At 38.6% G+C, this 13,045-nt stretch overlaps 1 protein-coding gene across 2 annotated transcripts in view; it reads right to left on the reverse strand.

Annotated features, from left to right (window-relative positions):
- The window catches only part of phf14 (PHD finger protein 14), a 91,153-nt gene that overhangs the window by 12,463 nt on the left and 65,645 nt on the right, over positions 1-13,045 (reverse strand). For both annotated transcript variants that reach the window (XM_070984279.1, XM_070984278.1), the window contains exon 17: positions 11,940-12,057. In XM_070984279.1, the coding sequence (XP_070840380.1) occupies positions 11,940-12,057 (118 nt within the window). The remainder of the gene's footprint in view (positions 1-11,939; positions 12,058-13,045) is intronic.

The following is a 13,045-nucleotide window of genomic DNA, read 5'->3' on the forward strand; positions in this document are numbered from 1 at the left end:
ATACAGATTGATTTATGTGGGACTGTATTTATTTCCATTGTACTTTTCCTACTGCTTTGATTTGCATCTTTTCTCTTATTGACATTATAAAGTCGTTAAACCTGGCTCTAATGTTGTACATGTTGTGCAGCAGACTGTTGTTGTTCTGTTGGTGTGTGTCCTCTTCTCAGGACTTGACAAGAATTTTACTTGAGCACATTCTCCCCTTTTCCTCTAAAAAACAAGACATTAATAAAATTTACCAACACAATAGCACATTTTGGTAGCTAGAAGCACATCCTGGAGAGAGAGAGAGAGAGAGAGAGAGAGAGAGAGAGAGAGAGAGAGAGAGAGAGAGAGAGAGAGAGAGAGAGAGAGAGAGAGAGAGAGAGTGTGTGTGTGTGTGTGTGTGTGTGTGTGTGTGTTGTTCCAAGTATGTGTGTGTCTGAGTGGCTCTATGTGTGTACTGGCATCTTGTTGCCATTCAAGAGATGACACAATTGCAGTGGGTCATAAACAGCGGCTTCATTAGCCTGTTCAGGCAGTGCGTTACGCGCTACATTTAACCACCTCTGCCCACAGCGCTTCTCCTGCACCTCTGCTCCTCAGCACCCACAAACCAGTCACCGGAGTGCACAATTAAATTTCATGACTGCGCATATTTGCAATTCCCATTTCATTTATTACAAAGGGCATTCTTTAATGTCCATTTTTTTTCTAAGAAACATATTTCCATTTTAGTGAGGCATGACTGATACTGAGGTGAAGTTACCAGGCAACACCTAATTTAATCAGAGGCAAAATTCACAAGCAGGTCTTTCTTTTTATTGCCTCGTCTGATAACTACAGGTGCCTCCTGGAAGAGGATATACAGTCAGGAAAAGGAGAGCTGCTTTCTCTCTGTGTTCAATTTAAAGCATTTAGAATGAAGTAGAGAATCATATACAGGTCTGAGTTCTTAGGACTGTGGGAAAACAGGTTGTTTAGCTTTGCTTTATTTCTGAACAAGGTAGGAAGGACTCAACATGTCAAAGAGAAAGTGCCAGAAATATCCTGTAAAATGAAAACAAAGAGGAAAAGACTTCTCACTAAATGGTGAAAGTGTTTTACATAACACAATGATTCTTACACAGAATATCTGACGCAGGTTCCTCCAGAACACTTGATATACAAGCACACAAATGCAAATGACAAGGCCTGCACAGCAAACTCAAGGCATATTTATGCTTACTCAGCATTGCTATGCTTCCCTTACATTGAGTCATGTGGCACACCACCAAAGGGTGCCCTCCTACTACAGAATTTAAAATAATAAATATAGCTCCTGTGTTCAAGACCTTTTGCACTCAATGGAAGGAAGTAGCTCAATCTGCTTTAGCTAGTTTGTGTTTCATCATCACAAAACTTGGAGCATTTCAATTATTTTGCACTCAAAGTTCTGCCATTTGTCCAACCTTCATTGGATTTGATCGAAACTCAAATGTCTAAGTTCAGGAGGGAGCACAGGATGTCTCCAGTGGGTTTAATCAGTACGACTCAAAGGCATTTTGTGTTATGTGCATATATGTGATATGTGGCAATGCACACTTGTATGGTACTTCAGATTTGCTGTTAATACTTGCACACCAAAACTAGTGAAATTCAGTTCATCTGGGGTTTTAGGTGCAAGTTTTCAGTACTTGAGATCCCCTATTGGTAATACTTCAGGAGGCTTATTCCCAAACATGGCCTAAAGATATTTACCGAAAATTATGATGAGTGGACAAATTCTTAACAACACCTGCCCTTTGTGAAGTTTACTGGTCAACATCCTGAAAACTAAATAAGATATCAACAAGTTTTATGTAACTTTGGATAAGCTTGGTCCAAATGGTAGCAGGCGGACATTCCGTTTAGGAGGAGATGTTTAAAATGTGTAGAAAATGGCAGAAAATCCATCATGGCAGACTTTCATGGTCCAGGAAGCTTTTTTGCAGAGCCCATTGAGCTGGACTCCTGTGTCTAATTTCAAGTCAATTGGCCATACGGTGTGAGGGGCGTAGCCTTTCCAAAATTGAATTTTTGAGCCTTAATTACAGTAACACCATCCTGCCAACTGAGCTCATGTTTCTTGGGAAGCATAATTTCCACTATTCCATTATTCCATGTTTGTAGCTCACTCCTGCTCACAGCAATTAGAGCTGTTGTGGCAGGAAAAAAAAACACTGAATAATAATAATAATAATAATAATAATAATAATAATAATAATAATAATAATAATAATAATAATAATAAACCGGAACAAACACGATAGAGTTCTGTCTCTTTGGGACTTCAACCATTATCATAATGATCATACATAAACCAGTGACAGATTATATCAGTTATAGATAATTAAAATACATTTTGTGAGAAAGTTAAAACTATTTTTTGCTGTTGTGTGATGGATGTGCTCACTGCAAGTTGGTGTCTGTCCTTGGCAAAAGATCATTTGTGAGGGAAAAGAAACTGGTCTCGCTGAAAATAATTTCAGAAAAGAAATCACTAACGTATAACAATATCTTTAGTTTACATGTATTGTTGTTTAACCATCATTCCAGTGGCTTAAGATTTGGCTTTATCAACACAACACTAATACCTGCAGTACATCAGCTGAAGCTGAAGACATGGAAACAAAGTTAGACTTAAATGAACTTGAGGTGTGTACATGACAGCAATTAAACTTTATATGATATTATATGAATATTCATATACTATTATATGAAAGTAAATCAAAATGTAAGTCAATATGTGATTATCTACAGTATTTTCGTCACGGCAACATTCCGTACAGTAGCCGTACGTTCAACTGTGGTTCACAAACAGAAATGTTAAACTAAAGTTTATTGTGTATATTTATGGGAGGAAACGGTGGTGTCTCTATTCAGAATGCCATTAGAATATAGCATGCTTTCTGCCCACGCAGCAGGAGCCAGGGACTTGTGGGAATGTTATCTTAACAAAGGCTGGTAGTGCTGCTGCTCAGTGTCTGCTACACTGTTTATGGCCATAAAATACAGAGGGGTTCTGAAAAGTGGCCTCATGTACGCTCTCCACGAAGAGGGTTATTAGAATGAGCTAGGTCCAGAGAAATGGACTGCTGGAGTCACTGGGGATCCCGACAGCAATCACACACTCCTGTTTACTCCACAAATTGGCCCCTGAGAGGGGCATGGGCATCTGTAGCACCTAGTTAAAGTGATTGAGGTGACTTCTCGCCATTGATTTTCTCTTCGTCTTCAGCGTCCCGCCTGGCCACCCTTGACCATGTCCTGTGCTCCCTGCAGGCTACTTTAGCTAGCTGCTCCTGTTTAGCTGCCACTGCTTGCCTTTAAATCACATTAAACTGTGATTAAACTTTGGCCATGTCTAAAAGACAACCATCATTGATGAGGTTATCATGCCTTAAGCACCTCATAGGCTTTAGTAAAAGCCTCAACTGTTGGTCTCATTGATCGTGCAGTCCTTACGGCATTAAGATTAAACTTGAATACAGATAAGAGAATGAGAGCAACAAATTCAAATCACACTCAGGGATTTATCTTCATTCTATAAATGCACCAATGATACTGATTAAACCAATCAGACTGCTAATGAAAGATGCCTCATTGAGAAAATGAAAACAGGCTAAAGGTTAGATTTTTCCAATAAGATAGACACCCACTGGATGAGGAGTTGGTATAAAATGCATTTCCTCTGCCTCACTCTAAATACCAGAACATCTGATGAGTAATGATGCCTATTTTTCTTTCAATTTACTCGATATAGTTAAGTCAGCCAAGTGTGACACTTCATTAAGTTAATTAGGCTAACTTAATTACAATCTTTCACAGGTCAAGTGATGAAGCTTCTGATTGATGGCACAGCTTGTAAAGGTAATCTTCCTCTGAATTGGAAATGACATCAAAACGAACATTAGCTCTTTCAAACCATCAAAAATGATCAATTTGCTTCATAAACAACCTGTAACGAAAAATGCACAACTATCCTTAAACACCTAACTATTATTTACACATAAACAGAGCTGAATACTCTGAGGTCATAAAAGAACTTCAAATACAAACTGTTTGCTGAGTAGGAGTAGGCCTATGGCTGTGGAGGAAGTGAAGAAAATTAAACTTTTACGCACTGTAATTTCAACAGTTGCAATCCTTTTGATGACAACAAGTCTGAGTGCAACTAAAGTAGTGCATCCCACACAAGTTCACAGTTGAGTACTTTAAACACTGCCTGAGCAACTTTAAGAGCTTTTGGCATTTCAAACCTTTTATCCAAGTCTTCTGGTCTGATTTACCGCGGAGCCAACCACGCTAGGCAATGCTGCAAGGGTGTAAATAAAGCCTTAAACAAGCACCCCTTGGCACGGTAACAGGCTTGAATTAAAGGCCATCCGTATATTACAGCAAGACTGTCACTTTATTACTGAAATCAATTCAGTGAGGGCCTGAGGCGACAGCGGGAGGGATGTGGCCTTGGTCAGAGCGAGGTTTATCTAAGCTGAGCAGGCCGAGAGAAACACAGCGTCTATAATGAACCCAAGCCTGTCAAATAAAGCCTTTTATTGCCCCTTTGCACAACAGAAACATGTCTGCAACCTCACCAACGCTCAGCTCCCGCACCGCTGTTAACCAACAGCTTCACTGTAATGACTACTGCTCTACAAACATCTCAACAGTACAGGCAAATCACAGGGACAAATCATCATCAAAAATATATTTGCTATTAATCAGGACCTAACAGACAGAACCCCAAACAGATGGCAACAAAAGCACTTGTGTCTTCAGGTTTGTTTTTCCTTGGCAGGAACTAAGTGTTAACTTTGTGGTACATATGTATTTGGTTTGGTCACACAGCCAAAATACAAATGAACTGAGGATCACAAAAAGAATTAAGATTTAAGAATTAAGAATTAAATTTTACAAACCTCCAATCCCTCTCAGGTAGGCCAAGAGATATATTAGGACAATTTCCTACAATGTGTCCACTTGCTAATAGTTTGGTTCTAGACCTCTTAATCACCACACAAATTTGTCCAGTGATTTTTGAGTTTTGTGCAGCCAGATATAGAATGATGTCATCTTCCTATGTATAGCTGGCGTACATCCATGAAAAATAGTGACAAATTGCTACAACAAGATTGGATGAGATGGATGTACTTGTACAGGTTAACAGGCATATCTAGCTGATCATGTGGGTAAACAATAAGTTGTCAGCTAATAGAAACCACTGGGGCCAGCATCTGATCATCATTAAATCATAATCCAAAAATTAAAATCAAAAAGCCAATTATTATAGTATAACTTTTAAGTACTCATCAGTAATATCTGTTAAGCATATTTCTGATAACTACCAGACAAACAGATGCAGACCAAAAACATAATCTCCATGGTGAAAGCAGCAGCCAAATAAATGCCAGTTAAGATGTAGTTCTGTTAGAAAGAGGAAGTGAGGGATCCTGTGTTTCTCTGCGTAGCAACATCAGGGCACATTCTGGTTACTCATGAATATTTGTTCGGTTTTTGCTTTATTGCTTGACACCCAATTTGATTGTCAGTGTTCTCATCAGTCGAAAAGAACTAAAAAATAAACATTATGTCACTCAAGCCCGCTTCATGCAGTGATTGGCTAGGCATTCGTGTGCAAGTAGGAAACTCCTGTTGTTCCTCACACAGCTACTTCCATCACTGTCCACGTGTAGAAAAAACATCAACGTTTGAGCGGAAAGGCTGTTCAAAACCTGTGCCTACATATAGCCTCATAGAGCTGCTAGCAAAGCAGTAGACTGTTAATCAGTGTTGGATGTAACATTAACATTAACAATAACATTACTTTTTTTCAGTAACTACATTACTACATTACATTACCTTTTTCAGTAACTAGTAGTGTAAGGCATTACTCATCTGAAAATGGTAATATTATTACAGTTTTCCCGAGCTAGTTACTTGCGTTACATTTGCCAGTAGCACCTTCATCACACACAACGCACACAACAAAGAGAACAGAAGGGAAGGGGAGGGGGTGTGAATCGAACAGTGATTGGTCTGGGTTTGGCACGAGGTATCATTTACCATCACCGATTGGTCAACACCTGTCAGCCGGCAGCAGAGCGGCACCCGCAAAGACAGATTGGAAAAAATGGAAGCGTCAACAACGGCAAGCTCTTTTTCAGAGGAAGGTTCCCAGCAGCAGAAAGCTCGTTTCGACGGGTGGAGATTCAGTCATTATTTTGAATATGTTCAACGGAAGGAAAATAACTTAATGGTGAAGTGCACACTCTGCCCGGGGAGAAAGCTGCTCTCCACCACTTGTAACTCTAGCTCCAACTTGAAGAAGCACCTGGAGCGACAGCACAGACACATCAAGCTTGTTGCGAAGCGACGGAGTGACATGAACGAGCAGCCCCGCAAGCAGCAAAAACTTTCATTTGAACATAAAGTACTACCAACATCAAAATCTTGGCAAATCGAGGCTTGTTGCCTCGTACATAGTAGAAGAAATGTTACCTCTTTCTACCGTCGAATCGTTGTCTTTTCGAAAGATAATCAGCAAAATACCGATAGCAGGGGGAGAGTAATTATAGAGTAATTAAGAAAAAAAATGTAACTAGTAATATAACTAGTTACTTTCTCCAGGGAGTAATAAAGTAACATAAGGCATTACTTTTTTTGAGAGTAATATGTAATATATCATATATTACTTTTTTGAGTAACTAGCCCCAACACTGCTCTTAATCTTGTTATATGATAATTGTATCAATGTCATAAAGTACTCTGATTTGTCATGTATTTAATTGCTAGATTAACCAAAAACAAACACTTGTGTCTGGCTTTTTGTCCATTAGGATTTTCTCAAATTACTTGATACATAATGATGTTGTGATCTAATACTACATATAATGTGACTGAGGATTTTTTTTCATATCACCCACAACTGGTGAGCTGTTATCTCCATTTGTATGATTTATTGCATCTAGCTTCTCTTCATGACAGCAGGGTTATCGTCCCACCTTGACTGTGGCCATCTGGAAGAGGTATTAACACTTTCTTCAGACATGGCCAGATGTCAGACTTTAATGTCTGAAACTCTAACAATTCTTTGCTCATGTTTTATTTCAAGCAAACCTCTGGAATCTAGTGCAATGCACAAACAGACTGGCTTTCAAACAAGACATTTAACCAAAACTGTGGTCAGCATCACACACTAGTAAGACACAGTAAGATACTCTTTGCCGCTTCTTGCGTACCTCTTCCTTCAGATGTCATACATCTTCCTCTTAGATAAGAGCAGTGGCTGCAGGGAGCTTTGACAAATCACTTCCTGTGCCATTCTGTGTAACAGACTGTCAGGCAGAGGAGTTGACCGCAAGCTATCTCTGCCAGCAGCTAAATCTCAGTCGCAACGATCAGGTAATATTCTGCACTTAATGCTGGCATTTAAGAAACATTCTCTCCCCACAGGCAAAAACGGTGCATGGCTTGGCATTTAAAAGCAGATAATAAAACTTTCCTTAAATACAGCTCTCATCTCAGAGTGCTTTTTAGATGCCCTTAGTGGAGTCAATTATCTCCCCACACTTGCTATTACTGAGACACTCTGAGCACCTTGCGCCTTAAAAGGTCTGTACACCATGCTTTCTCAAAAATGTCACATTCTTAACTGCCTCTCAAAATGTAGACCCTGCAATATTAGAAATGGCATACACGTGTTGGGTTCTTTCATCCATTTGTTGCTTAAACATGCCTCTTAAATGTGCCGGATAAACTCAAATCGAATAGTAAAAATCTTCAGAATCGGAAACCATGCAGCCCTTTCGTATATGTATGAGAGACTTTTCAAAGTAGAACATAAATAGATTCGTATAACCAATGCTTTGAACAGGCTTGCAGTTATTGAACAGGAGTGATCTTTGCTTGCTAAAGGAATGGAGAGAAAAATGTTCACACTAATTTGTCACTTGAACGCAGCAAACACTATTCTCCTGTCACCACCGAAATGTCGCTGTGCTTTGGGACAGGGAGCCCAGAGGTTCTCCCATTTGATGTTAACAAGACAGAGGGAGGTGGAAGAAGATGGGAACAACTTCATATGGATAAGATACTCCAGAGAGAATGAGATGGCGGAACAATGGAGCTGACACACAAAGTTTGGGAGGAAAAGCCACCGAGATGGGCTTAATACTAGCTACTCACTATACTCACAGGAATATGTGGATAAAGTATATACTTATGACTCAATGATTAAAAGGGGAAAATACAATGCATACAATGCAACAGATTTCATTTGACAAGAGGATTTGAAAGAATGACGATTTGAATCAATGAAGTGGATATCGTACTTGACTGATACTGTCCACACCAGAAAAACAGCAGCATGGGCTTATCAGTTTTTCCTGACGAGCAACCTATTATAGTTGTGAGACTAAAGTTTGGTCTTTCTTAGAAGCAAAGGTTGAAGTAGTGTGATGTAGTGTGGTGTCTGTGTCAAAGACACATCTGTCTTTGACACAGAAACCACTGTTTGCTTCCCATCAGCATTACCATGACCTTTCACTAAACTTTATCAAGTAGTTTTAGTAACCTTAATGTATACAAAGTTAACCACAGAGGTGGTGAATCAGAAAACTTTCAGGCATTGCTGGCTTGTAACAGGTATAAGGATTGCTCTGGAAAGCAATGGCAAACAACATCATCCGGTCCAGATTCAAAAACATTAAAATGGATTGCTTTGGAGGGCAATAAAAAATGTGTTGGAACTAGCTATTGATTTTGCCTCGCTAGGAACTAGGCCTTCAGGTCACATTAGCCTTAAGTTTGGAGATGCACCAATCCAGTACCCTTCATTGTTTACATTTATTTATCACTTGCTCTTTAAGAAGTGCTGTTAATATTTATTTATATACTTGGTTATATATTATATATTTTATATCCTTAGTTATATTTTAAGAATTGCTGATATTCTATGTTTCTATACTTAGTTATATTTTTCAAGAACACTCTTTTCTCTTAGTTTTATTCTATGTTTATGTGTATTGTTTAACCTGCTGCCGCAACAAAAGAATTTCCCACATTGGGATCAATAAAGTCAAATCTAAGTCTAAGTCTATTTTTTTCAAACTCAATTCAGGGTATCTGTCAATACAGGGTTGCTGATATAAAACTAGTGCTCTCTTTCCCTCTACTTTTAAAGTCTGTGGAAACTAAGGACTGCTGTGGAATTACAGTCATGAAGTCATCCCTCTGTTTAGCCATCATTACGTCATTAATATTACACAGAATGGTCACGGACTACAAACTGTCTATGAGACTGATGCAGCCTAACAGCGTTACACTGTACAAAACAGGTTGATACCACTGGTGTATTGTAACGTAATAATGACTTCCCCATTTCCAGACAGAGCTTCTATTGGCTGACTAGGAAGTTTGATTAAAGTTGAACAACTGCTGGAGCCAGTTAAAGCTTGCATCAAAACATTAAATACATTCTTGATAGATTAGTCAATTGCATGGGACTTCTACTGAATTGATTGCAGATATTCACACTGGTGCTAGTGCGACTACAACTTAAGGAAGATGACATTGTTAGTCCATCTGTTTCATCCAATACTTTAATCCATTCAAAAAACTAACAGCCTGAATTTGCCATGATATTTGCTGCCATAATCTAAAGAGGACACACCCTTTCTATTTTGGAGACATTTTCTTCAGTTGCCATTCCGGGCCACAGTTTCCCCTAAAAATCACATCCGACTGACATAACAAGTTCAAGCTTGTTATTTTTGGGTAAAGATTAGTCAACATTTTGCTTTTTGGGATGGACTCTTGAAGGGGAGATAGCAGCATACTGTGTCTACACACAAGGACTTTACAACTTACCAGATATCAGGCAATATTTCCATTTTGTTCTAGTCATCATCACACAAGCTCTCAAAGATTTGAATAATCTTACAAATGGCAACAAGTTATTTATGCAACTAAGGTAGTATGAAATCTGGATGACAGAGAGAGAGAGAATGACAGAGAGCTGACTTTTGTATTTATGACCTGGTCATAGGGGCTTTGACCAGATCAGAGTGAATATGATGTTGCTGAGTACACTGGGGGCATTGAGTGCAAAATAATGTCAAAAATTTATCACATTGTTTGTTTTGTCTTTAGGAGAGAATAACTTAAGCTGTTGGGCATAAGAAATGCTGTTGCAACGGGTACTATTGACTAGAACCAGAATATAAAAACATGCCTGTAAACATAATTTACTAACTGAATGAAGTGAATTCCAATCATCAACAGAAACTAAGACTTAAGATATAAAACCATCAAGATGCCTGAAAACTCTGGGCATGCTTCTTCTCAACAGAGCTGTGCTGAGATTCGTTAGAAGTTAAAGTGGAATCCCAATGGACTGGAACTAACCCAAAGTCCCTTTATGCATATAAGAAGACAGATGTTCATATCTGATACTGAAATGCTGCATGGACTAATACTCATATTCAGCTTTTCGTCATGTGTTTTCATTCCTGTGAAAACTAGAAGTCAATTATGCCAAAGAGCACAGATCAGACCATCAGGTTGGCTGAAGTAAGAGTAATTTAATCTGTTCAATATGTTACTTAATACAGCACCAAATGTTCATGTGTGTATTTGCAGTGTGTACAGTTCTGAATGTAAAAAAAACTAAAGGTACATTGTAAATAAATTTGATTCTTATAGATTTTTTCATGGGGACCACTTAATATCAAACGAGAGCTTTAACCTTTGATTTTCTTGATAATTGAATGCTTGATTCCTTTGATTCAGCATTTTCACTATGGCTTTTATAATTCACTTCCTCTGCAGCAGCATCAATCAGCCCCCATTTTCCACACAGATGGAGCCTAGCAGGACAGATTACTAGTTTCTAGAGAAATGGAAATGGGGATACATTTATCAATTAGGTTGAGAGGCGAACAAATGTTAACCTTTATTGCAATATAATCTAATAAAAACAAGCAAGTAAACAAAGAAAAAAAATGAAATAACTCTGCAAGGATGTCAGTTAACAGGAAACCTGACAGTGGAGTCTTCCTGTATACAAACAAAAGGTTAGTTTGAAACCACATTTATTGCGTACAAACTTAGAATTTTTAGGTTTGAGTTGCAATTCAATGTGTCCTTCCTTTTAACAGTATCCCTAAAATGTACTCCATCAGTGCTGTTTGACTAGTGTATAGTGTTTGTGACCATTAGTAATTTAATCTCTGCCCCTTTATGATATGCAACATTTGGAGAACAGATTGTGCTGTTAAGTTTATACCTGAATCTCACTTGACATTACTTTTTGTGAAAGGTATTTCAACACCTGCTAAGTTGTCAATCTCCTCAGCTCAGATAGTGTTATTCCTGCATTTCAAAAAGGAAATTTTCTAACTAGCATTAGCATGATGGCACAAGACTAGGCTGTCAAAACTGGTTGCTCCATCTGTGACCGCAGCACTTAGTACATTCTCCTGTAATTTCTAATGCCTTGATCAGGTTATATCGTTCAGACTCATGTCAGTCTCCAAGTTGTAATTTAGAGTCAGGTATATTGTAAATTTGAGACTGCTATTATAGCTATAACAGATATGCCAACAAACCAGTGACAAAATGGCTGCAAAACAACCATTGTTGGCAGTTACATTGAAATGAAATCCAATATCGATAAGAATTCAGTTGAATAAAAGTTTGAAATGGTTCAGGAAATGGTTTGAAAACAAGGTTGTCAAATGTGGATCTCCATCTTGGAATAAGAAAATATTCAGAAATTTTAACCAAATGAGTACAGAAGTAAAAAACAAACAAACAAACAAACAAACAAAAAACACCAAGCATATACAGTACAAAATTATATCTTAGCAACAAACTCTCATGAGGAGAGATGTTAACTCTCCATCCCTGCTTTGTTGCTTTCATACACACACACTCACCTTGGAGGAGGATGTGTCACACTCCTGGCAGATCCAGCCATATCCCGTCTGCTTGGGGGATTTCTTCAGCGGGGGATCCAGACACCCGAAGTGATAGCAGAGCCGGCACTCGTCACACCTGAGGCACAGACAGGGCATGTGTTGCTCCTCACATAAATAAATCCACCGTCTTCGTACAATGATGAGGTCAGCTCAGAAGCTATGATGGATGATGACAAGGCAGCTAGTTGTCAGTCATGAGACTTTGCTCATGCATTCCAAAATCCCTCTAATCACTCCCCTCCCTTGACCTTACACAGCCATTGACTGTCCAATGGTTCATATCGGCAGCCAGATAAATACAGGCCTTGTTGGTGTCATATAAATGCCTGCTGGGTCTCCTGAAGCTGGACTAACCCTGTGTCCTCAGGTGAGGTAACAATGGTTAGACAACACAGAGGACACAGAAAATGACAAGCAAGTTATACCTAATCTTTTTAATGGTAAAAAAAATAACTGTTACTCACATAATGTAGAAAATCCTTTAACAAATGAGCAGAACTGACAACACAATTAACAGGCAGGTTTAGCAGTTGAAATAAGCCACCATGTTATTTTAAACTGTGTACCTTTACACATATATGAGTGTGGAACTGAGTTAGCAATCACATGCTGGAGCAACTCTGCAAGTGGCCAATCATACAAGTAGATCATCACAGTGAACAAATCTCTATGCCAGGAGTTTTTCAAACTTAACACTCAAAGGTCCACATGTAATTTTTTTTCAAGGTCAGAGGTCTGGAACAATTGGGATAACAGAATAATATTCACTAAAATAAGTAATGTTACATCTCTAGTGACTGGGAAAGCATCAAAACAAGGCAGACAAGGCTCAGACAGTTAGTCTATATTTATTTCTGACTTAGAAATATTCTTATAATTACATTTACACTAGTTATTGTGTGCTGGAGAAAGGAGATACATACTGTTTCTGTCATTTAGGAGCTGGTAGCAAACTCTCTGGTGTAATGTTAATGTGTGAATTCAGGAGCAGAAACACACAACACTGTCTCCAGCAGTTAGCAACACCATGACAGCAATGTCAATGACAGGGAAATACGCTTTGT

This window comes from Chaetodon trifascialis, chromosome 17 (genome assembly GCF_039877785.1).
Source record: "Chaetodon trifascialis isolate fChaTrf1 chromosome 17, fChaTrf1.hap1, whole genome shotgun sequence".
Classification (NCBI taxonomy): domain Eukaryota; kingdom Metazoa; phylum Chordata; class Actinopteri; order Chaetodontiformes; family Chaetodontidae; genus Chaetodon; species Chaetodon trifascialis.